Here is a 24,194-nt window from a genome sequence, read left to right as displayed (position 1 = left end):
TCCTGTTATATTACATTATTTTCTGCAATAATTTCCGAAGGATGCGCAAAATCGTCTGTTGCTAAAGTAATTTTTATTGCGCACATTTTTCCTTCTGTTATCGATAGCAGATGGCGCTTCTTTTTAGGTACAGTAGCGCTGCGATCGGTGTATGTACTTGTATTTAGCAAAGGAACGCATGCGTGGAACTGTCAGTGGAATAAACGTAACGATTGAAATTCTCAACGTTTCGCTAGTAGTTTCGATCGCTCGAAGGAGAAACAATTGCAGCGTTATTGCGTCCAATTACGACATGTGAGTAATCACGCGAAAATTTTTGGGAAGAATCTGGTTTCTGGAATTCCAAATAAATCTCGTCGAGTGGGTCGATTTCTCGATTCCTCAACTGTACTTCGATGCATTTCGGCTCGTGTGTAATCCTACTTATTGCGCGACACAATTTTCACGCAGCTAACAGGTAATTACGTTTCCTCGTTGACAGATCACCGAACTAGCGAGCACTAAACGGCAAGGATGATGCTTGCCAGGGTCTGCCGGGCTGGTGCCTCACCAGCTTTGGCCAGCTTTCTAAAAACTCCGATCGCTCCGAGACCACTTATCCCGAGACTACAATCTTCGAGATTGTTCGCCAGCGGTGGACGTAGTGCATTCACGAGGTCCGCCCGCAGGTCACCCACCGTCGCCGAACAGGCGATGGCTCCTGCGGGAGAGACAGGTAAAAATTCAAACCCCGAATCAGAGAAATGGCGCGTAATATGGCGCAATCCAACCATGAATATACATCATTATATGGGAGCTTTTACGCTATTATTAGCCAAGTTTCTTAGTAATTAAATGATGCAAGAAACAAGAGGAAAAGTTTCATTAGTAATACAATATATATATACCCTCGTTTATTTTTAATACAAATTATCCAGATATGGTTCGACCACCCGTTCATTATTTTCGAGAGTTCCATGCAGAAACTGTAAACGTTTATGTAAATGAAAAAAAAGTTTGACATTGTTATTCATTGTATTCACTGACACAAAAAGCCTGAATGTTGCCGAATTTTGCGGCGTGATTACCAGAATGACCCCTTCAAGTAGAATTTGGTCACTCTTGTTAATAGTACTTAGAGAGGCTGCGTAACATTTTATATTACATTTTTCGTTCAGCATTCAGTATTGGGAAGGGAGCCGTTGCTGGTGGTGCTGTTATTGGATTAGGTGCTCTGTGTTATTATGGACTGGGTCTTTCACCAACCGCAGGAACCATAGATTATGCGAGGTATCCATCTCCTATAGTAGTATAAGTATCGCTGGCGTCGCGAATTTCTATGATTAATTTCTGTTAAACATAACAGAACGTTCGCTTCTTCCCCAGAATGTGGCCCGAGTACGTGAAAGATAGAATTAAAGCAACATACATGTACTTTGGTGCGTCCATAGCAGTCAGTGCTGGGTCGGCAGCACTTTGCTTGCGCTCGCCAGCTATTATGAACATGGTGATGCGCCAAGGGTGGGTTGCCCTGGGCGTAACTATGGTAGCCATGATTGGTAGTGGAATGGCGTTACAAAGTATTCCTTATAACGAAGGTTTCGGACCGAAACAAGTGGCGTGGTTGATTCACACTGGTATCGTTGGCGCGATCCTGGCGCCTTTGTACTTATTGGGAGGACCTTTGGTACTTAGAGCAGGATGGTATACTGCCGGTGTAGTTGGCGGTTTGTCAACACTTGCTGTTTGCGCGCCGAGCGATAAGTTCTTAATGATGGGAGGGCCACTAGCGATTGGTTTGGGAGCTGTATTCGCCAGCTCCGTGGGATCGATGTTCTTGCCTCCTACCACAGTCGTCGGGTCTGGTCTGCACGCTTTCGCTCTGTATGGTGGCTTGATACTCTTCTCCATGTTCCTGTTGTACGATACCCAAAGAATTGTCAAGCAAGCTGAAATGCATCCGAAATACGGGCTCGTAGCGAGGCCGTACGACCCAATCAATAGGTAAGTTCTCTGTTAAAAGTACGCGAGATCTGAACGTGGACGAGTATACGAGCCAGCGCTCTCGCATCTGCTTAATTTCAGCGCCGTTTCTATCTATCTGGATACGTTGAATATCTTCGTAAGGATCCTCACGATATTGGCGGGCGGCGGAGGCAATAGGAGAAAGTAAATTGGTAAAGTTTCCCTCCTTTTTTTTTCCCCGGTAAAGCAACGCAAAATTTGCGAGGTCTCCTAGTTCCCGTCGTATCTAAGAAAAGCGCTGTGACTTGGTATTGCTAATGTTACAATAAAACTAATGAATTTCAGCATTAACTATATTTTATATCGTAGTCAGTAGGTAATATAAATGTAAATTATTAGTTTATTTAAAATAAAATACAAAACAGAAGAAATGAATGTTCCTTACGTATGTACAAGATAAAGTGGAAGCGAATCGAATTCAACGTTCACTGTTAGCGGTAAAATTAAATGCACTTTATTGTCGTTTCTCGAGCATACTGTTTGAGAACAAAGTAAGACACGGCTGCTAACACGATCGTAGATATATTTTACAAATTTAAGCTAATTACTTAATTCTAAATCGAGGTACAGCGAAAGGGTTCGTCGACGCGGTGCAGATGGTGTTGTGCATAGTGTCGAGGATAAGCGAACGGAATCAACGATCCACCATCCGCGACTTAAGTACGTTCCTTCTCAGTTATCCATTTTAAGACGATGTGTCGTAAACTTCGTACGTTAAATATCAAAGAAATTTTCAGCCCACCTGATTCCGCGAGCTTGGAACTACGCGCGAGGTACGAAAGTGCTTTTAACAATGGATAGTAACGAGTGCTGCTAATCTATAGATCATTTCATGCACGCCGAGGGAGTAACCCTTTCGAAACAAAAAATCAATCTCTCCTAACTAACCTCTTCTTGAAAGAGAACTTATCAACGGGCAGTAGAAGCGGTCAGATGTAAATAAATGTTATAAAAGGTATCATCGTCGTTTTAAACATTTCAATATTAATCGATAGGGATCCTAAATGCGAACGTTTAAATAAGTAAACATATACGTTTGAGAGGGTAAAAATCTGCGAAGAATTAACGATTTTCCATAAACGTATTATCGGAAGAGCACCTTGGAAAGGTTCCTTTATTCCCTTATTGCCTAGTTTATCACTGATACGTATCCCATCTGATATCTTTCTCTTTCGTTTACGAAAGTATTCCGAGTCACTTTCCCGATTTAAAAAACATACTTTAGATTTCTTTCCCCGCGGTGTGCCTTTACCGATAAGATGTATTTTAAACTCGTTCGTTTCGTGTTACATGATGTCGGCGAGTGAACTCGAACAGTGAACATTAGAGAGGATTAGACGTTCACGGAGTCCGACTTCGCGGACGACGACGACGAAGAATGCCTTCTCAAGTAACCAGCGAACAGCTGCCTTGCCTGATTGAGGACTCGAACGACGTTGTGTCGACGGACCATCTTATCAAAATGCATTGCCATTTCATTGTAATCCATTTGATTGCGCATTACAAAGTCTCTGTGTTGAAGCAGAAGAGTGATGCACAGGAACATGAGGAACGGGTTGCCGCCGCCGAACTCGTTCGGGGGTGGCAAAGAACTTTGTCCTAGTTGATCTACGCTGGTGCCCGCTGGAATGAGATTCATAAGCTCCGTAGCTTCTTCGCATTGCTCTTGCACGGGCTGTTTCGTTGGACTCTCGGATATCGCTGCGCTCTGGTGCCAGCTCTCCGTCTCCTCGCTATCCGAAGCGGATTCGGACCTGTGCGAGACACAGATTTACAGCAAAACGGCGCACCCTTGAGAGGCTGTAAGCGGCGGTTCTTACCTAGTAGTACGCTTCAGTAATCTAATAGGGGTAACAGACTTGACACCGTTCTGGTCCTCCAATATTTCCCCGTCGTACTCGAGCTCTGCTTGCTCGTCTGGAGTGGCTGGGTGATGTCTCGGTTGTAACATGTGAAGGGGATTCGCCCAGACGAACACGTCCGCAGCTGGGCTACACCTCGCCAATTCCGTGTCCGTTTCACTTTCAACCAGCTCGCTTTCCCGCTTAGAAAGAACGCAGTCGCATTGCTGATCGCTGGGCGGCGATGGCCCGAATACCTGTCGGTCGAGTGATTCTAACTCCAGTCTTAACTCTCTAGTCATCGAAGTAGTCATTGGAAAGAAGTCCGTCGGATCGTCCGGGGAGCTCGGCTCGTCCCTCAGAACTTTGATCACCCCGCTCTCGCTTGAAACTCGCCTGCGGAATGAAACAATGGTCGGTTACGAACGTGATTTCTAAGAAGAAACTACATTTTTAGGGGCAGTAAGGGGAAAGTTTCAGTGTGTAATTTGAAACGAACCTCAGTTCTGGCTCAGCGTCGCTTGGTGTTACTTTGTTGCGGTTCAAGCTCGTGAAATTGAAGAATTCGTTCAAATTCTTTACCACCCTGGCACAGTTCTTCTCGCCATCGCTCTGTTCGTTATTCTTATTCTGGTCTCTGCCGGGCACCGATAGCCTTTCTTTCAATTCCAACAAGTTCACCCGCTTCGCTTTGCCAGGCAGAGAACCTGTACTTAGGCACTTTTCCGTGAACTCGTTATTCCTTCGATTCTTTGCGGTCGTCAGGTCATTTTCTGGCTCAGAGAATGTTTCGTAAAGGGAGCTCGATCTGCAAACAGTGAGTTTTACGTCATAATACTATCTCTACCTCGATATTTCCACTGATCCATGCCGATAAGTACCTCTTCGAATCTCCATTAGCTTCCGCGGAAGATTGTATAGACAGCTCGTCTGTATTCAGCGTTTTTCTCTTCCCAGTGGCAGCGATGCTCGCGGAGGAGCTTTGCCGCCTAATAGCGCAAACTTTCGTGTACGCGTTTTCACGAATGTGCTTCACGTTTGGGCTCGGAGGTGGCGAGGGCGGAGGGAAAGGTACCTCTGCAAGGCTAAGTTCTCCGTTCGGTGGGGACGCTGGTAAAGCAGCCCACAGAACTTCCAGCATCCTTAAAGCATCGTCCAAGGCAAACTCTCGTTTCATCTCCAACAAAAGCCATCGATAGCAAAACAATAGATCGTCAGCCTGATGTAGCTTCAAGTATGCGTAGAAGTCAGGATCGTAGTGTTGCAAACCTGAGAATGTACATCATACGTGTCACAGTTCTGTGAAGGTGTACTAACTTCGTACTATTTTCTCTTACAGTAATTACATTCTACACTCCCCGTGCACCGAGCATCCTTAAAAGCCATATTCACGTACCTTCAGCCAAATGGGCGAACTTGGTGGTCATCGCGATCCCATCGAGCATGAAGTTGTCCTTTAATCTTCTCATAAGAGCGCACAAGCATATGTAAGCTTGCGCTTCGTCCCTCATGGTGACCAGAAGAGGAGAAGCTAGATCGCTCATGCCTTGACAGTAGCTGACGCTCGGGTGGTTTAAGGCATAGGTTGTTAGAATATTAAACAGGCTGGCTGTGTTCTGATTGTCGTCGGAGCCGCCGTAAAACTTGTGGTGCCTGTCCGTTCTCAGAACATCTTTCCGCACCATGCTCGTGACGTACGCCAGGTCCCCGACGTTCTGCCCCTTCTGCACGAGGGTTTTCCACCTCTCCCGAAGATTTTGATATTCCTGAGACTTTTTCTTCATGTAGTCCATTCGCCCGCGGCCCGACATCCCCTCGGGATATACGTTTAGAATATGCTTCCACACCACCTTGCGCAGGCTCGGCTCAATTCCGCCGAAGTATATCACCGCCCTTAGCTCTTTAGGATGTATCACTTGCCCTATGGGATCCAGAAACCGTCGGAATTCCGCGTCGGTCAGTGGTAGCCGCGGTGGTTGGAGACTTTGCTGATGAGACGACTCCTCGCCCAAGTTACCCAGAGCACGTTGAACCATGTTCAGCGTCCTCTCCATCTACAAAAAGAATATCCCAATTCATAGAACATACTGTATGGCGGTTTTAAGGAAAAAAGGGCCCATTTTATCGGGAAAATGAATAGGTAGTTTATTAAAAACGGGCTCAGTGTAGTAGCACAGAAAACGAAATATAGGGTTTGGATAAAATCGTAATTTTTTTTAGAATTGAGCCCTGGAGGGCCTTCAGGGTAATTATTTTTCAAATTGTTATTTTCTTTTCGAAAGACAGATCACTTTCCAAATTATTATATCCCCACGCAGTCTCTGAACTTTCCCAAGTCAAAGGACATTCTGCATTTACAAGCAACTTCGTTGCCAGTCGGTTATTCAAAATCACACACTTTCGCCGCGAAAGAACAATCTTACAATAAGTATAAAGCGTTTCGAGGTATACATCTCATAGCCACTTGCTGGAGCCTGTACGATTCTTGTGCTTAATTAGAAAGGGACTTGTGAAGAAGATAAGTGGCTGCGTAACGCCGCAGCCAATTGTAGTCAAACCGAGGGCGGTAACTCACTACTCGCCTTATTCATTATAAGACCGGGTAACTTGGGCGTTCTATACGGGAACCCGGATTCTTGCCGCGTCGCCACTTCCTGCGCATTCTGCTCCCAGTAGCACTCGCAGTCGCCCGTCTCCCCGAAAGGTTTCAGGTTCACTTGCAGGTACAGATACGGCTCCGAGGCGCTGAAACAGCACCCGTTATCGTTACTCTGCGCATCGCGAAAGTCTTATCGGCTAATTCCCTCCCCGATGCACGGTCTTATCTGAAAAGTACCTTATAAACGCCGCATCCAAGTCCCAATCAGAAAGCAGGAACAGGTATGTTTCTGATCCGTAATCGTCTATCGCCCGATACGAGACGGTGAATTCTCTGTAAAAGTCCAACAGGCACGCATGTGATTATTTATAAACTTAACATTCGATCGAAATTTATTTGTGACTTTAATATTCCATGAAGCACTGTGCAATCAGGCCTTTGAGAAGAATGTAGGCAGAAATATTTTGCACAGCTATTAATACGCGCTTGGAAATGCCCAGCGTCCGCGAAAATGTTTCTTTTATATTCCTTTCGTTGATTTTCAGATTGAAACTTTTTCGTTCACTCGATCAAGGACGTGGCGAGAGAATTTTTAGAAAATTTCTTCCCCACGTGGAAGAGGAGTTTTAGAAAATTTCTTCCCCACGTGGAAGAGGAGTTTTAGAAAATTTCTTGCCCGCGTGGAAGAGGAGTTTTAGAAAATACCTTCCCCACGTGGAAGAGGAATTTCAGTTGTACAATGTAAGGGGGCCATTATCCATGTTGCAACATTTTCACAGATAAGCAGGGTAATCGCCAGCATTTCCAAAGTGAAAGGACGAGGACGACGAATGAACTTCCCTCTGTTTGCCGATGTAATACAGCGGGCGTTTACCCGGTCCTGACAAACAGTACTATCTCCTCACCCTTTGATATCGAACGCTTTGATGAGGATGCTTTGGAGCACTTCGATAGACGTTATCTGCGGGTCCACGCTGAACTTGCGGTACTCGGGCTGGTGTCTGGTCTCGCATTTCTAAACACAAACGAGCAAAGTTTGTTAAACTTTATCCACAGAATTACTCTGTCCTTCGTTCAACCGGTTGCCTTCGATAGGATAAGGGTAAGAGGATTAACAGTATCGTGGGCTACCAGTGTGAATTACTGACGTGCCTGTTCCCGTGGCAAGTGGATTCGTGTCACCCATTTCCCTCAAATCTTCCGTGTAATTCAAGCAATTGGTGATGTATTAAACGCGTGGCAGGCAACACTCAAGATTTCACGAGGAAATCTAGGCGGAGGTTGTGCCACTTTCGTGGGCCTGGATGTGGTCAGTGTTCTTTTTTAAGCGTATACAGTGTTGGCCAAAAGAAAGCTCGAACTGTGAGCGAGAACATAAATAACATAGCCCCATTAGAAGCAATAAATATTCCACACATTGGGGGTGGGCAGAATAGACTAGTGGTGAAGCTTAGTACCAAGTTACTTATGTGTCCACACAAAAATAAGAATTCCAAACCAGAGTTGGGCAAAATGTAATCTAATTACAAATTGCAGATTACGATTAAACTGTAATTGTGTAATTGATTACACATTATTTTCTGTAATCGTTCATTTAGATAGTTGACAAAACCAAATGGTCAACTACCTAAATTAACAATTACAGAAAATAATGTGTAATCGATTACACAATTACAATTTAATCGTAATTTGTAATTAGATTATATTTTGCCCAACTCTGTTCCAAACTTCCCTTTGACCACCACTTTATGTACACGTTTTTTCGAATTTTTATTATTTCTAGGTTGTTCCAGTTTCTTTTGTTTTTAGATATATGCACAAGATTTGGATAGGGCATAATCCTCAAGTTATAAATGGTACATGCTATTCTTATGCAAAATCTGTGACGAATCAATGATTCGAAGGTCGAGCAGTCTCCTACGCGAGTAAAGCATAGAAATATCAAGAATAAGTGCCAAATTTCTACTTCCATTAGTGCAGTATATTGCAATAAAATTCGCCTGTTATTCGTTAAAATTCATCTCGCAAGGCGCGCTCTTAAATACCCTACAGATTTAATTATTCCATTTCTAGGAACTTGTAAACCTAGGCGTATCTGTGCCTCGTTAGCTACGTCGCAGAGTTCGCCCGCAGTCCTAGTAGTGCACGCATCCAGAGTTTATGCATCATAATCCAGAAGTGTGCCGGTGTAATCGAGATCCCAGAAGTCCCAGCGCTAACCCTGGAAGCCCGCCGTAGAATCCGTGCAGCATCGCGAAAGCCTGGAAAATTTGTCGTAACACCGTTGTATCTATTTTATGTAAGTCAACGGTTGTGGCACACGCATTTACGCAATCGTGCACGCTTTCCTCTTCGCTCGGCCGAGGAAACTCGCCCTCGCTTTCGCAAGCCTCATCGGCAAAAACGATTATCCAACGGAAGATTTTAATTAACGCTGGTAAACCGATCTGGACGCGCGAGAGGCTTCCTGCCACTGGTCCCCTGAATTGAAGAAATTCTATGTATGAGAGTCAATCAATGAATATTAAGAGAGGGATTTATTAAAACGCGGGGACAAAAGGTTGGCCGAGGTTTCAAGGTCACGCTTGAAATACCTTTCTGTCACGAGACGAAAGAAGAAATTGGAAATAAAGTAGAAAGATTTAGTTGAACGCTATTATGAAGGTATTTTAAATAACTACTGCAAACATTGCGCTACTTAGTCATTGGTTGTTGAAAGTTTTATTGCGTGAAAATGGACGAATAAATAATATAACGAGCTTATTATACATTTCTGATTGTATTACTACCGAATTTACATCGCGACTTTCTATCGTAGAAATCCTATCTTTGAAAATATTCGACGAGCGAGCACGATCCTCGGGACTTCTTTAATCGCCCCTCTAATCTTTCACTCGGGCTTTCAGGGATTTCGTGCAGCAACGCGATACTCGCGTCGCGCCATGCATATTGCATTCAGGCTGAAACGACAAATTGAATCGATGCATACATATTAATCACGCGAGGGGGTTCGATCGACGCGAGGATCGATTTCGAGGAGACGTCGAATATTTACCGACTTGTTGCTAGCGAAAGGTTAAGGTCGATTGGGCAGATGCCGCTGGACTTGCAGCTTGTCGCTTTGCAAGTGTACTTAAATGTTATTCCACGCAGAAGCGCCAGCGAAATTGGACTTTTTAACGATGTTAATCAGTGTTAATCATTTGCGGCCGCCTGCACGCGATTTACTGGGCGGAGCTAACGTGTCGACGATCGGTCGGGAATATTTTCGAGAATGCCGAATGTGGGAATACCCGTGGTGTCTGCGCGAGGCACGTTATGGCGGTTTCTAATTGGACGTTTCTACCGCAGTGCTGTTGAAATATTCGCGGACTGCGACGTTCTAATTATTTTTACAGAACGCTGGTTATTCCAATTACGCAGCGCAACGCGTTTCTACGCGACCTTTCGCGTACTGGAAAAAAGGAAACGGTTTCTTTTTTTTAAATTTCGACGACTCTTGACGGTTGGAGGTGTGGGGATTATGTGGAGGAAATGAACTTTATTTTCGGGGGATTCGCACTAATTTCCAAACGATATTGTACGTCTATCGTACAGTGAGTTTTGAATAATGTTAGGGTCAGAAATTTAAATTACGTTTTATTTGCATTCTGTTAAAAAAATTTAATTAAAAAAATCAAATATCTGATATTTCTGATTGTCTATACCCTTTGCCAGTTAGCAGATGATTGTAGACTCAACTATTTTCCTTAAGTCCAGTAATCAAAATATATATCCTCTACAGCAACTGTGTAATACCATCTGACCGAAGGGTAAACCATAAATTATCTATTAATCCTGAAATTTAAATTCGCATTGTTGACTAGTGATCATTCTTACCAACACCCAATGCATAAACACACTAATCTCTTTTAAATATCAAGCACAGTTTCCTTTGTTCTATCAATTGCACAATTCAAATCTCAGGGAAACGTTTCATACCTACCAACCCAATGACACAATAACTCAACGCATTATTTACACTTCGAAGCAATTAGCTGTCCCATAAAAGTTACCTCTACGAGAAATTGCAAATAACGAATACCAATATCCCTTCCTTTCACCAACAATAGAAGACTTTCCCTTTCGAAGCTCCTTCGCATGCGAGAATCACCGCTCGATTACAACAAAAACATCCCCAGCAGTGCCACTAGAGTCTACCAAACAACTGCCTACGAGTCCCTAGCAACGTCAACACCGACAAGCGATCTAAAGAAAAAGATAAAAGCTCAATGCGACTGGAAGCTTAAGCGAATCGTACCTTCACTTTGACGCGCACGGCCTCTCTAGGGCAGCCGAACATGTTTGACGTTGATATGCAGGTTCTCCTCCATGCACTCGAGAAGGCCGCTCGATAATTCAGGACAACACCAAGCCTCGACGGAGGACCCGTGCCTCTGCGTGGACGTTCTCATTGCACCTGATGGAACTCGACATTCTCGCGCTGGATCCGAGCGAAACGGTTTCACGGTTTTGTCCTTAGGTTAATTCGTTTCACGCGGCGCAGATCGGTCGAGCTTGCGAGCTTTCGCTGCCCACCGCGAGGAGCATTATTATCTCTCGCCAGGACACTGCACTGCGTTCCACCAAGATGCGAATCGAGATCTCGCACCGGCTCGCACTTCGCGTCGAGGCAACGAGACAACTTTTTCTGAGTTTTCAAGAGCTCTGCTAGGCAACCACGACGGACCTGTCCGATGGTAACGGGTCTGAAGATGTTGATGGATCGCTGAGTGGTTGTTTCGCGCCTTCCTCGAGGTTCCACCAGGTCTCACTGCACAGAGCCGCCGTCACCGTAACATCCTTGACACCCCGACGGAAAGCACGTTCGATCTCAGGATCGTAAACGTGTCCCCTTTCGTTCGCGAAGACTGCAAAGACCACCGACACAGGGGAGAGACAAAGGAAAGAGTCTGGAAATGCGACAGGCGGGACAAGGACGGACAGAGTCGCTCGAAATAAACGGCGATGCGTTCTTGCGCGAGCAAAGAGAGAAAGAGCGAGTGATCTGAAGGGAGTCGCGTCTGGTGCTAGGGTTTAAGTCGCTATTGTGTATCGATTTAACTCGAACGTCGCTTTTAAGATGGACGTTCGAGATCTTTTCAGGGTCGATGTATTGATATCGAATGTTCTTTCGAGTGTTTTCAAATAATGAATGTATTCTGCGGCTTTGAGATTTGTATTTAAGTATATGTGATCGTTGTAGTACAAAAATGAGGTTAGAATAAACCGTGGAATAATACATTTGGAATATAGTAGCAGAGACGACCATTTTTTTTTTTTTTGACTTGGCGGAAATCCCCACGGATACCCCGAACCCTCGGGAGAGGGTCAGGGGTTATGTGGAACTCTATAGCACAGACGATCTAACCTAGACCTATACCTCGTCTGTGATAGTAGTACCACTTGATAAGTTCAATTTGCCTTTAAACAAGTGATAATGTGGTATTAGTTCCCAGACTCACCATTCTCAAACGTGGAGCGCGCATCAAGCATTAACTTTCCACGCGGTCGGTATTTCAGTTTCCACGACAGGAGCTCTTCCAAGACGTTAACCAACCGAGGGTATACAGCCGATCGTAATGAACAGTCTGTTGATAAGTTAGATCCCTTCTCTGCCGCCTTCCCTCAGCTATGATCGGAGTGCCGCATACACGCATTTGCAATGCAAATAGATCGCCGTCGAATATTTCCCAGCGCTCGGTCGATGCCCGCATTCGTCGACCCGTTCCGCATCGAATCGCTGCATCCGCGATATTTATCGATACCCAGGGGACACGTCCGCCGCGCGCAGTTCAATTCTAGTTTAAAATCACGTTCGCAAATATCAAATATCGCGTCGATACAGAAACTGCTGAGACGCTCACGAAAATCCAGCGAACACACAGATAATAAATGAAAACGCTGTGGACAATCCAAAATGGTGTTACATAATATAACGATGTAATTCTTTATTTTACAATTGGGAACAGGAATTAATTGTATTGCAATGATTCCGTGGGCTGAGAAAGCAACGAAAAGGGAATGGAAGAAAGTGGCGTCGCGCCGTTGAAACTTTTATCACCATGAAATTATTCACTCGCGCAAAAATCCTCCCCGCGCTGGCTCTTCCTGTAACGCACTCCCTTCGCCGAGCGTTCGAAACAGTTATCGAAGTTACTTTTTAGACAGCTGGACGCGCGTCCCTCGGTATCGACGCCTCGGACGTTCAAACGAGTCCCATTCACGGAACCCTCACCTTTTCTGGCGAAGGGAAAAAAGTCGCGAACCACTTTCATCGCGCGACCCCACTTTTCGGGGGGTAAGTAGAAGCTCGCTGCCGGTTAAAAAGCGCCGCTTTAAATTTTGCCCACGCGCCCCTTCTTCTTTCTTGCTTCCGAACGGATTTCGGGGCAAAGTGTTTCTCGGGGGGTGGGCGATGAAACGCGTTCCGCTCGAGCGAACGCGTTGCCCTTCGTTCCCTTCCAAGGTGCATACACCAAGCGCAACTTCTGATCTCAAAATGTAGAATTAACTGGAGAGAGAGATAAAAATATTAAGCTGACTGTTCTGTAAAACCCTACACCTTTGAAAGTCGCGCGAATTTTGGGCGGCACTGGCTCGCCCATCTATTCCGCATACATAGAATTCACATTCTCAGATTTATGCAAATAAGCAACGGGCTAAAGGTCAGGGAAATCGAAGGATATAATGCAGATACTTTCACTTGCTCTTTGCACCAAGGCCTACAGCAGTCTTCTCCAACCGGTCCGCGAATAAATTCGCTTGAAACAGCCGCTACTTTAAATAAAAAACAATGGAATTAAATTAAATAAAATTGTAATATTAAAACACTGGATTTAATAAATAAAAAATACTATCTACATCTGTTTCTATTTCTGCCTTCGCTGTCAACCGGTCCGCGAAATATGCTTTAGAATAGAACCACGTTTCATGAAAACGAGCGTCAGTGGCTAATAATCTAGGATTCGCTTAAATTGGTTGACCCATCGCCGTCCGCTATCAAAGGGCCACTCGATTTTGTCCCCTCCCATTCAAGTTCTTGCTGTCTAGCGCCAAACTCGTGAAATTTACTTGCCCCCGCGTACGAGCAGATTGCAAAACACATTAACGTCCCGGCGGCACGCGGGAAGCAATTTTCCTTCGCAAGCGGTGCCGAGGTGACCGAAGTGTAAACAGTTGGCCCGAAGAGTCATCCTTCCCCGATCCCGGTAACGGAATCACGAGCGTGGCACGGCCGAGCGTAGCCGGGCAAACAGAGCCCGGACAAATTAGCCGCGACAGGACAAAAAAACGCGCGATCCGCCGTGAGGGGATGATGTTAAACTATGGGCGCAGTTGAGCGACACGTTTATGCCGGCCCATTGATTCCCTCGCGCCGCGCGAGCTCTCTTTTCGCTCGTCAGTCGACGGCCCAGGAACAGATATTCCGAGGTAATTTCGCGGTTCACGTGACGCCCCTGAAAGGCAAACGCGATTTCGTAACGCTGGACGATATTTACCCGCCAGGGGCATAGGTGTACTTAATCGATTACGCAATTATTGTTAGAAGGCCCTGGACCACGCTAGGATGGCCTGGTCGAGCGGATGAATGGCACAGAAACGCCACCGGAGATTCGTACGTGAAGAAGACGGCTGCGATGAATGTGGAAGGTGCGGGGTACGCGGTTCGTAAATATTAGGACACCTGCTCCCTGTGGAGTAATTGGGCCTAGTTGTGCAGAAAGCTGGCAACCCTCGGAATGGCGGAAAATTAGGTAAACGCAGTACGGATCCCATAATTCTGTGATCTTTATTTTGCAAAAAGTTATTCACCCATAGAGCAACTCTTAGAGTATACAATTTGATTACGAAAGTGGTGTAAGTCAAAGGTTAAGAGAATTGAATTTGTCGCTTATTTCATGGTGTAAGGTGATGTAACACGAAGTAAGTGGTGAATTCAATTTTTTCTTTTAGGTTTCCGACTTACAACACGTTCATAATCACCTGTATATTCATTAAAACCACCAAGCCATAGTTCCATTTTGAACTTGAAAAACAAAAGCTGCAGAAAGTTTTAAAAAATATTAATCGCAATACTCGCTATTAAATTGTGGAACAATAAGTAGAAATTCAATTATTTCAAAGTTTTATTTAGTTTCAGTTGGTTGAGTAGCTTTCTGCATAACTAGGCCCAATTGTGAGAAATGCTGAAAATTTATCAAAGAATTCTAAGATATTCTAATTAAATTAAAAGCAGCGAATAGTATTCGATCAGTACCACCGCATCTTCTGCGAATACAGCAGGTGCCCTAATACTCGTGAGTATGTGGTACGTGAAATGTTTAAGATTCGTATTTTTACATGCTTGCATAATTAACTCGATACAAATTGGACTTTAAGTATCACATCGGTATTACTGGCTTATTCTGGTTTCAAATTTCAAGATATTCTTTGTAACGGACTACCTTATTTTTGGTACCTAATACTTTCTTCTTCTCGGCGAGTAAACCGGACGCAAGGTATCACATTCATCCCCGTAATGCCACCGCAATCGGTCAATAAACGTCTCTCTATCCCTGGCCCCAAAGTTACCGAGCGTGGTCCCCCGTATCTTCTTGCTCGATTGATTTTCCGATTTCGGATTCGACTCCACCCTTGCTGTGTACCGGAGATCTCGATCAGAAAAGTTATATCCCTGCGACATGGGCCGCGGGTATGTCTGCCGAACCTTTCGATCCACATAATTCATAATGGTGATCCTCGAGGAACGAGTGTTATCGGGTCTACTGGCGCAGGCTGGAGAAAGTAGGAGCGCGTGAGCTCGCACGTTCCAGAATAGGCTATAAAATGGGAACGTTACAAGACCAGATTCGTGTGTAATGACGCTCAGGGAGAGCCACTTCATCTTTTCATCGACCACGGATCTTCCTCCGCGGAGAAATTCTTTTTCTTGGTGCTAGGGCGCTGTTTCTGTTCGAGTCATCCAGGCGAACGTTTCTGTGGTTCAGGGGTGGGCATTATTCGAATAATCTTCGATTAAAATCAAGTTATTCGAGAATAAGGAATAGGTAAATTTTTAGCAAATAACATCAAGATTATTAACTCTATTCGAGAATAACGAATAGGTAAATTTTTAGCAAATAACATCAAGATCATTAACTCTATTCGAGAACAACGAATAGGTAAATTTTTATCCAAATAAAAATTTATTCGAATGATGCCCAACTCTGCTGTGGTTAAATATACAACGTTAGAACCACAGCAGAGTTGGGCATCATGCGAATAAATTTTTATTTAGATAAAAATTTACCTATTCTTTATTCTGGAATAGAATTAATGATCTGGATGTTATTTGCTGTATGAGATAAATGTTTCGAAATGATTGGTGTTGAGTTCTTTGTGGAGTAACGGAGAGAGGTAATCTTATTGGGGATGTGTAGATATTGTAATTGTTCTTTAAGCATCTTAGTTTATTATGTACGTACCTAATGAAAAATATAATTATACTTGTAGCGAAATTTTAATAATTATTTATGGTGCTAACAAAGGTGTATTACATGAAGGTAATGTGTGAACGGATCAAGGGATTACAAAATTTACACGGAGGGTCGTAAAAGAAAAGAATTTTATCAGTTTGATAAACTGATAAAACACACAAGTCTTTTTGACCGTTTATATTAAATTTCTAACTATATAAGTTTTCGTTGGAAAATGTTATATTTGTTATTACACTGTATTGGAAAATAAAATAAATTTTCAATTCATCTATTATGATTTATTTTAATTACTCTGAATTAAACTATTAAAAATTACTCTCTGTTAGAATGATGTCCACAAACTTGCATGCTACTACCTCTGCGAAATGGGGGCTTATTTCTCGTCTCCATTCGTCTTCCATCCTTCCCTCCTAATCGATATTTCCCCACGATCAACAGTGGCTTTGGAAATCTTACGTGATCCCATATTTCACATCATTCAACGGTTTCGCGGTGTTCTTTAATATGTATTACGTTACTCGGCATACATTATGAACGTGCCCCGACTAAAACGGGCAAACTTCGTCCCAAGGGTGACAGACGAAAATGAATTATTAATAGACACGTAAGCCCTCAAAAGAATTTTTAAGGGACGCGGTAGTACGTGTTTGCGACGACTTGTTGCATAATATTTACCTTACGTCTCCTCGACTACCTGCGCCCATAAATCTGGCAGAGTAATTGGAGCTTTAGAAACAACGTCCCATTAATAACAATATTAAAAGTTACATTTAATTCCGTAAGTGAAAGAATTCACGATGGAAAGAGGATAAAACATAATGTGAATCGGTTCAGAGAGATATCCTCTAAACTATCGACCACTTTGAAAAGTATTTCAAGTAACCGTTGAATAATTTCAAGGCGAACAATTAATTTCAATTCTGACATGGCGAAATTAGATATTCCCCAAACTATCGACGAATATAGTTAATTCTTCACCTTTTATTCGTTATTCGAAATTGTATTTAAATAAAAATTTTGCCCATTTCTGCCTTTCCGGCGCCTGAGCCAAACAGCAGGCCGACTAGTGCGATCTCACCCCATTTCCCCCTATCGATATCCCTGCAGTTACTATTACAATAGCTCTTCAGCGCAAATAAATGCTCAAATACGTGAGGTACATATTAGAGACTAAACTATATAAGTGACTGAACAGCTACAACAACTGATACATGAAAAAATATATATTTCAAAGCCTCGCAGTTTGCCTGATCTTCCTTAAAGCTCTACCCACAAGAAAGCCATTGACATCAGATTACAGCTCCCCTCCTCTATTCAACCCTCTTCAAGAAGTCGAAGCATTTTTCAACATTACCAATAATTTCAAAGCCTCGTCCCACACTCCCCCTCCATTTTCATTCACTCAAACAATTATCACACAAAGGGAGGGGCATAAACGAGCTTTCATTACCAGTTAAAAATAGATACAGAAGAATCGACGAGCCGGGGCGAGCGGTCTCGTCCTTTTGTGTTCTTCTGCCCGTTCCACCGAAATGCTTCTTTCCCGGCGCATAAAACGCGGCCAACGAGCACCGTGCCGAAGAAGTTCCTCCGCGAAGATGAGTGGAAAGGCAATCGGGATATTAAATAAACCGCTATCGTTTTATTGTGCCGTGGAAGAAAGTGTAGACGAAGAGAGGAGCGAGGGGGTGGGGGCGGGAGATTGCTCGTTTCGGGGGCACGTTGTCATCAGCTTTGTGCACCGTTTCATGGCCAATGCGCGACCGACGGAAAAGTGGAGCAATAAGGACGAGCGTCTTATTAATCAACCTTCAAGGGATAGTATGCTGAAAGAACAAGCCACGGATGGGGGATGAATAAGGGTGGTTGAAGGGTCCTTCCAGAGGTCGTTTAACTTCCTGCGATATTCCTGTGGCTCATTAATGCTTCTCACAGTTTGGGGGAGGGAACGAACAATGAGCACATCCTTCGTTCTCCCCAAGTTAAATGGTACTTAATTAATGAGGAATACTAGAACGGTAGTAGAATGATTGTTATTAACTCACAACGTTGCTTCAAGTGTTCAGAATTCACCTTCAGGCTTTTCGGTTCGCCAACGTCGTAAAAACGTGGCTCTGTTATTCCTGAATTAATTTGTTTCTTATAACTTTACTTGGAAATTTCAGTTCTCAGAAATTCGCGTAGGCGAATTATTGTATGAATGAATTTCAAATTTATCAAACTCCAGCAACACTTTTGCAACACAAGCAATCCTGACTCTATTGTTTATTATTTATCACGCTGTATTTAGACATTTTTACTAAAATGAAAAGGATCGTTTTGCAATGCGGATTGCAAAGATGAATCTTCGAAGATTGTGAACTTGAGTAATGTTTAAAGGAACAGAAGGGGGAGAGCATAGGATCTAAAGAAAAGTACATCTTTTTTTGTTAGGGTAAGTTAAATCGAAGGAGGCGATTGTATGGCAAGTTTGGGTTGCGAGAAAATTTTACTCGATTCCGGTCAGTTGAAATGAAATTTCCGCCAGCGTATAAAAGCGCTCGTGGTACTTTTTTGTTGCGATATGAAAATGGGGGGGTTCCTGATATGGAGCTTTCAGTCCCTTCCCGTCGGATGATCCAATACTTAGTTTTCGAATGCGGCGTTGTTCAATAAGTTCAAAGGAGGAGTCCTCGAAACGCTTTTATTGCCGAGAAATCTGTGAACCATTGCTGGGGGACGAATTTCTGGCAGCGAGCCCTGAGCTTGCGACGCTCCTGAGGGCCTGCTTAAACTCTTTTCTCCGTTTCACGACTCGCTTCACCCCTCCTGGTCGATATATACGACGGGGGAAAGGTGGCTGTTGCGAGAAGATCGAAGCCACGATCGATGAACGATTCGAAGTGAGCATCTGAACTCGTTTTTACCGCGGATGAACCACTCCAACTTAAATATCCATTCGTAGAAATAATTAGAAATCAGTAGAAACATGCCTGGAATTACTACTTGTAGTGAATAAGTATATTAACTTATAATACTAATAATACCACCAACTGCGCCTTAAATAAGCTTTAATTACCGTGCAAGAAGCAAATTTTTTCCCCGAATTTTTGGAAAGTACTTACGCCTCATGTATAATTATAGATACATATACAATAGTGTCCACTAACGATTTAGAGAATTTGAAAATTTGAACCAGATCGGTGACTTCAACCTGATGCACCCCTTAGAAGTCGATTCCGTGATTTCAAAATGTAATTTTAATCCACTATTGACAAAAACGTCTAAGCATTAGTAGCTTAATAATATCCTACGATTTGTTTATATTCGTTTAAAAGTCAGTTGCGTGACTTGTGCGTAGGAATGTTGACACGCATGGCCTCTAAAGAAGTAGTTATTCTTTCCGTCTTGGTCTTACGTTACTCCAAGTTAATGTTAGCGTACTTATATGTAATCCTTTTTTCTATTTCTTATTAGTGTAAACTAAAGGGTAATATACCCGTTCAATAATAATAAAAAGATTAATACTAATAATACTAATAGCACAAATAACACAAATAACACAAATAACACAAATAACACAAATAACACAAATAACACAAATAACACTAATAACACTAATAACACTAATAACACTAATAATACTAATACCACTAATACCACTAATAACACTAATAACACTAATAACACTAATAACACTAATAACACTAATAACACTAATAACACTAATAATACTAATAATACTAATAATACTAATAATACTAATAATACTAATAATACTAATAATACTAATAATACTAATAATACTAATAATACTAATAACAAGAACAATAATACTACTACTACTAATAATAGTATTAGTGGATCCCTTTGTTAGTTCTGCAGGAACGACTCAGACGCCATTCGAATGGAGCGATTAGGTTACTTGGCGCGGCCACGCAGCCTTGTGAAATTTTTTGGAATGACCATCGAGAAGCTGGAACGGCGAGCGTGCACAGACAATTCGAAGGAGATGGGACGAAGTTACTGGAAGCGGTAATGAGATTCCGTGGAATCCTGTCTCTCTCTCTGACACGTCTCTATCGTCCGTTTCACGGTCGGCGGACGACGAAAACGGCGTTAGCCGGCGATGCGAGAAGAAACGGGACGGTATGCCAATTTACCGTACGACCAGCGGTTATAATCGAACGCGATGGCAATTTTATTCGTAATAAAATTTTGTAATGCGAATGTGGGGACAGCGGGCGTCGATTCGATGGGAGGGACGACGCAGGACGCACGGAAGGAGTCCAAGCGTACGTAAACGTACACCGAGGCAATTGCAGCTTCTGCACTGGGGATAATAATTAATATGTACAATTGAAGATATGGACCGCTAAATGGATATACAGTTTTATTCACTTTGCCATTTTTTAAATTTTTCATTACAGGCTCAGATAAAAATGTTGAACAAATGATCTTCAGTATCTTCTCCGCTATTCCGCCCAATTGCATTTTTTTTTCAAAACAACGAAACACCTCAGCTAGTAATGTAATCCTTCTAGCTTCTTAAATAAAACTCAAGTCGTTTGAAAAAATCTGAAAAAAGTTATTCTGTTGTAAAGGGTGTCCAAATACTTTTGTATCTCACTGTATGCGGATGGGTTGAAGATTACCAAAAACAGAAACTGGTTAGTGTCCTAATAGAGCGAACCTCTGAGACTATTAATTTGGATATTCATAATTTTCGGAATATGTGAGAGAATCCATTAGGCTTACTGTATTTCTCCCCTCGAATATTCATTAATCTCACTGTTATTTAGATCCCTCTATTCGTAAAAAGAAACATTGAAGCTTACGAAATACGTTTAACGAGTTCCTTAAGCTAAATCCTAACGAGTTCTCTCATAATGGAATTCGTTAATTAACAGGACACTGGGGAGACTGTAGTGAATATGACGAAATCTGGTTCGATTGAATAAAATATTCAAATTCAACCGTTTCGGTAGCCGATAGCACACATTACGCTGAAAATGGTAGCCATCCGTGAAGAAACACTACAGCAAATGATTGATCGCTTCAGCAGGAGTCTTAAAGAACGCGGTGAAGAGGAATGGCGACATTTACGAGATAGTGTTTTTGTAGAAATGAACCAATCACGCGCTCAATGAGGGGTTCGACGTTCTCGTTAACTACTATTACGTTGATTTACGTTGCACACGTGTCGAATAAGTATTCCATCATCTTTATTACTCATTAAATGGAAGATATAATACATGTAAAGATAAAAGTAAAATTACGGTAAAGGCGAGGCAGCACTAGGAACTGTTATATAATAAGCCATAAGAACATGTGATATAACAACTCGCAGGCACATACAAGATATACAATTTCAATACAACCCAGTGAAAGTTGATCCTTCATTTCGTTCGACCAGGCCTTTTTGGGCGAAACGTGAAATATCCCAACTTTCTAGCACCGCGTAAAGCCATCCTCGTTTCGATATTTTCTCTCGGGCTTCGAATGGAGGAACTGATCTATACACCTGACGTATAAAAATTTCGCGCGTGAGAAGGGTCAGGTCCCGGCAACTTTCACCGGCGTCGGGGCTCCTCCCTTCATCTTTTCCGCTAACCAGCATCCATTTCCACGGCCATTTAGCCGAGGATTTACCGTTTCGAGGGGTCCCCGAACCGCAGGGGCGAACAATACACAAAACGACCCTATCGCTTCCCTTCCGCGGCAGACTCTCATACCCGTTGAATTCATTTTCACGCGATCCCTCGGCTTCAAGAAGCTGCAGGACAAAGAGAAGCAAAAGAGAAGGGATGGAATAAGGCCCGGATTTACGGAGGGCTTGGGGGGGGGGGGCGGGCTGCAGCCCCAGGCTCTACTTTCCAGGGGGGCCCCGTTCTAAGCCTTCAGCGATTAACTCACTCTGTCTTCATTGGAAATGTTCTATCGAATGAACTGTCTATGAGTTCCACAACTTCCAACTGTATGTTTTTATTTTAAAATTTCATTGTTTAAACCTCCTTTATGATATCTATTTAAATTTCTACAACTTATTAGGATTCTACTGAAAATATATAATCCTAAAAAGTTGTAGAAATTTAAATAGATATCATAAATTATTTATTCAAATAGATTTCATTAAATTTCTACAACTTTTTAGGATCATACTAAAAATATATAATCCTAAAAAGGTGTAGAAATTTAAATAGATATCATAAAGGATGTTTGAACAATGAAATTTTAAAATAGAAACATACAATTGGAAGTTGTGGAACTCATAGACAATTTATTTGATAGAAAATTTCATTGTTTAAGCCTCCTTTATGATATCTATTTAAATTTCTACAACTTTTTAGGATTATATACGTTTAGACATACACGCGGTATCCCGTTTGAAATTTCACATGCAATTACAGTGAATTCTCGGTATACTTACTAATGTTTAAATCTGTTTAGCCCCCGCTTTTCGACCACGGGGGCCCTCGAAGGTTTGGTAGCCCCGGGCCCCAAAAATCTTAATCCCGGCCTGGATGGAATTCGAATATTCCAAAGAGATGAGTAGAAGTAAAAGCCGAGGGTCAGAGTGCAAGGAGAATCGACGAAATTGAGCAAGTCTGAACACCGAAGGGTGATAAAAGATGAGCACAAAGCGACTAAAGGGAGAGGAAGGGGGATGTCAGCAAAGGTGTGACAGGATGGAGGAACGACGGCGGCGTCGAGCAAAGAGGTCCGGGCAAGCACCATGGAATTCGCGAAGAAAGGTGTGCCGCGGGAAGGTTCGCAATCATTATTTAAATTAAAAATACCAGCGGGGCGGGAGGGAGGGTAATGCCATCGCGGTGAAAGCCGAGAAACGGAAGGAAGGACGAGGTCGCCCTGGGATAACTGAAATGGAAGAGAAGATGGGCCGGTGTGAAGCGTAAAAAGAAGATCGGGCGTGAGGGGTAGGAAGGGGCGATAAAAAGACAAAAAGGGGTTTGAAGGAAGACAAGCCGGATGGGAAGTGTAGGGGCAAGGCGAAGGAAATCGTAGCGAAGAGAGTCTGAAGCTTGTAGCGCGGTGCTGCGTTGCTCGAAATGAAACATTCGCGTAATATTTTACAGGTGGGCGGAGGAGGAGGGGCGCGCGCTGGATGAGGATCTTTTGGAAATTAATTAGAAGTCTCACGTTCATCCTGACTAAGGGGTTATGTACCAGCTATGAATTCAGTTTTATCCACGTTTCTCGAGGTGCGCACCGTCGCTGCCGCGACTAACAAATGAGCCAACGAGTTTAAAAAATTGTTCCACCCTCTGGACGAAAGGGAACACGAATCCAAGACGCAGGGATGGGGAGGAAAATGTTCCTAGAACGGACGCGATTAATCAGAGTGGTAAACACGACGTTGGCGGACAGAAAGTAATTCGTATTCTTCTGCAACAGAATTACGTTTCACTTTGGTGGCACTCTTCTTATGGGACTTTGGGGAGGAGGGAAGGAACCTGGGGTGGAATTAAATTGGAGGCTGGGGAGTGTTAATTTTATTGATAAATGTGTTGTGTGTGGATGGCACATTAGGATTGTGCTTTCTTTAAAGGAAATGGAAAATTGAGTGACAGATGGGTGGAGTAGAAGTTTCGGGGAATAAAGGAAGATCTATGTGAATACATCTATGTGAATATCTATTTTCCCTGAAAATGGAGCATTTTTCTTAAGTTCGTCGAACTCACCATTACCTCACAATTGTACTCACTCATTTCAATCAGATATAAAAAAATGCCAGCAATGCAGAGGACCCGAAGATCGTGGGTTGGAGTCCCATCGCCCAAGGTCCTTTTTTTCGTGGGTCCCGAAAAACATTGAATTACAAAACCTGTTCCTACAGATAAGTTACACTGATAAACGTTGGAAGGTATTAAACCACCATATAAATTAAAATAAAGAGAACTGGTTTCCCCATACTGTGGCAAACTACTTTTCACTTCCCTGAACTCCCACTTCCCCCGTCATCGTCTCCAAAAACCAACCCTACAACCATCTCTCCGTACCCCAGTCCGCCAAACCAACCCCTCCGCGAACCTCCTTCACCCATCAAGCCGAAAACGTGGCTAGCTCAGCCAGGTTGACTCTTACGCCCCTCGCCAATCCACCGCGTTCCCGCCTAGCGATTAAGCGCCGCATCAATCTTCACCGCGAAAACGAATCGCGTGAAGAAGAGCGAAGAAGTCAACGCTCCCGTAGAGGGGAGTCCTGGCGAGTAGAGGGAGGCCTTGGCGCCAG

At 43.2% G+C, this 24,194-nt stretch overlaps 2 protein-coding genes across 4 annotated transcripts; one reads left to right on the top strand and one right to left on the bottom strand.

Annotated features, from left to right (window-relative positions):
- The first annotated feature begins 137 nt into the window (after positions 1 to 137).
- Positions 138 to 2,375, top strand: LOC143369454 (growth hormone-inducible transmembrane protein). Of its 3 annotated transcripts, none has more exons than XM_076813412.1 (5): positions 138 to 294; positions 482 to 715; positions 1,158 to 1,269; positions 1,366 to 1,983; positions 2,065 to 2,375. In XM_076813412.1, exons 2-5 carry the CDS (start codon positions 514 to 516, stop codon positions 2,150 to 2,152), a joined length of 1,020 nt encoding a protein of 339 aa, XP_076669527.1. In that variant the 5' UTR covers positions 138 to 294; positions 482 to 513; the 3' UTR covers positions 2,153 to 2,375. The 3 variants fall into 3 exon arrangements, with proteins under 3 accessions (XP_076669527.1, XP_076669528.1, XP_076669529.1); XM_076813413.1 differs by having other exon boundaries at positions 171 to 271; positions 458 to 715; XM_076813414.1 differs by having other exon boundaries at positions 280 to 409.
- Positions 2,250 to 11,526, bottom strand: LOC143369442 (uncharacterized). The gene is made up of 9 exons (XM_076813378.1): positions 10,745 to 11,526; positions 7,350 to 7,459; positions 6,682 to 6,777; positions 6,428 to 6,590; positions 5,242 to 5,899; positions 4,727 to 5,114; positions 4,345 to 4,653; positions 3,825 to 4,241; positions 2,250 to 3,758 (listed from the first exon to the last, which is right to left on the bottom strand). The coding sequence occupies exons 1-9, from the start codon at positions 10,784 to 10,786 to the stop codon at positions 3,338 to 3,340; spliced, it is 2,604 nt and encodes an 867-aa protein (XP_076669493.1). The 5' UTR covers positions 10,787 to 11,526; the 3' UTR covers positions 2,250 to 3,337.
- Between the last annotated feature and the right edge of the window lie 12,668 nt (positions 11,527 to 24,194).

Source organism: Andrena cerasifolii, chromosome 5, assembly GCF_050908995.1.
Source record: "Andrena cerasifolii isolate SP2316 chromosome 5, iyAndCera1_principal, whole genome shotgun sequence".
Taxonomy (NCBI): domain Eukaryota; kingdom Metazoa; phylum Arthropoda; class Insecta; order Hymenoptera; family Andrenidae; genus Andrena; species Andrena cerasifolii.
The sequence above is the reverse complement of the archived record's forward strand: the minus strand, read 5'-3'. Positions and strand labels throughout refer to the sequence as shown.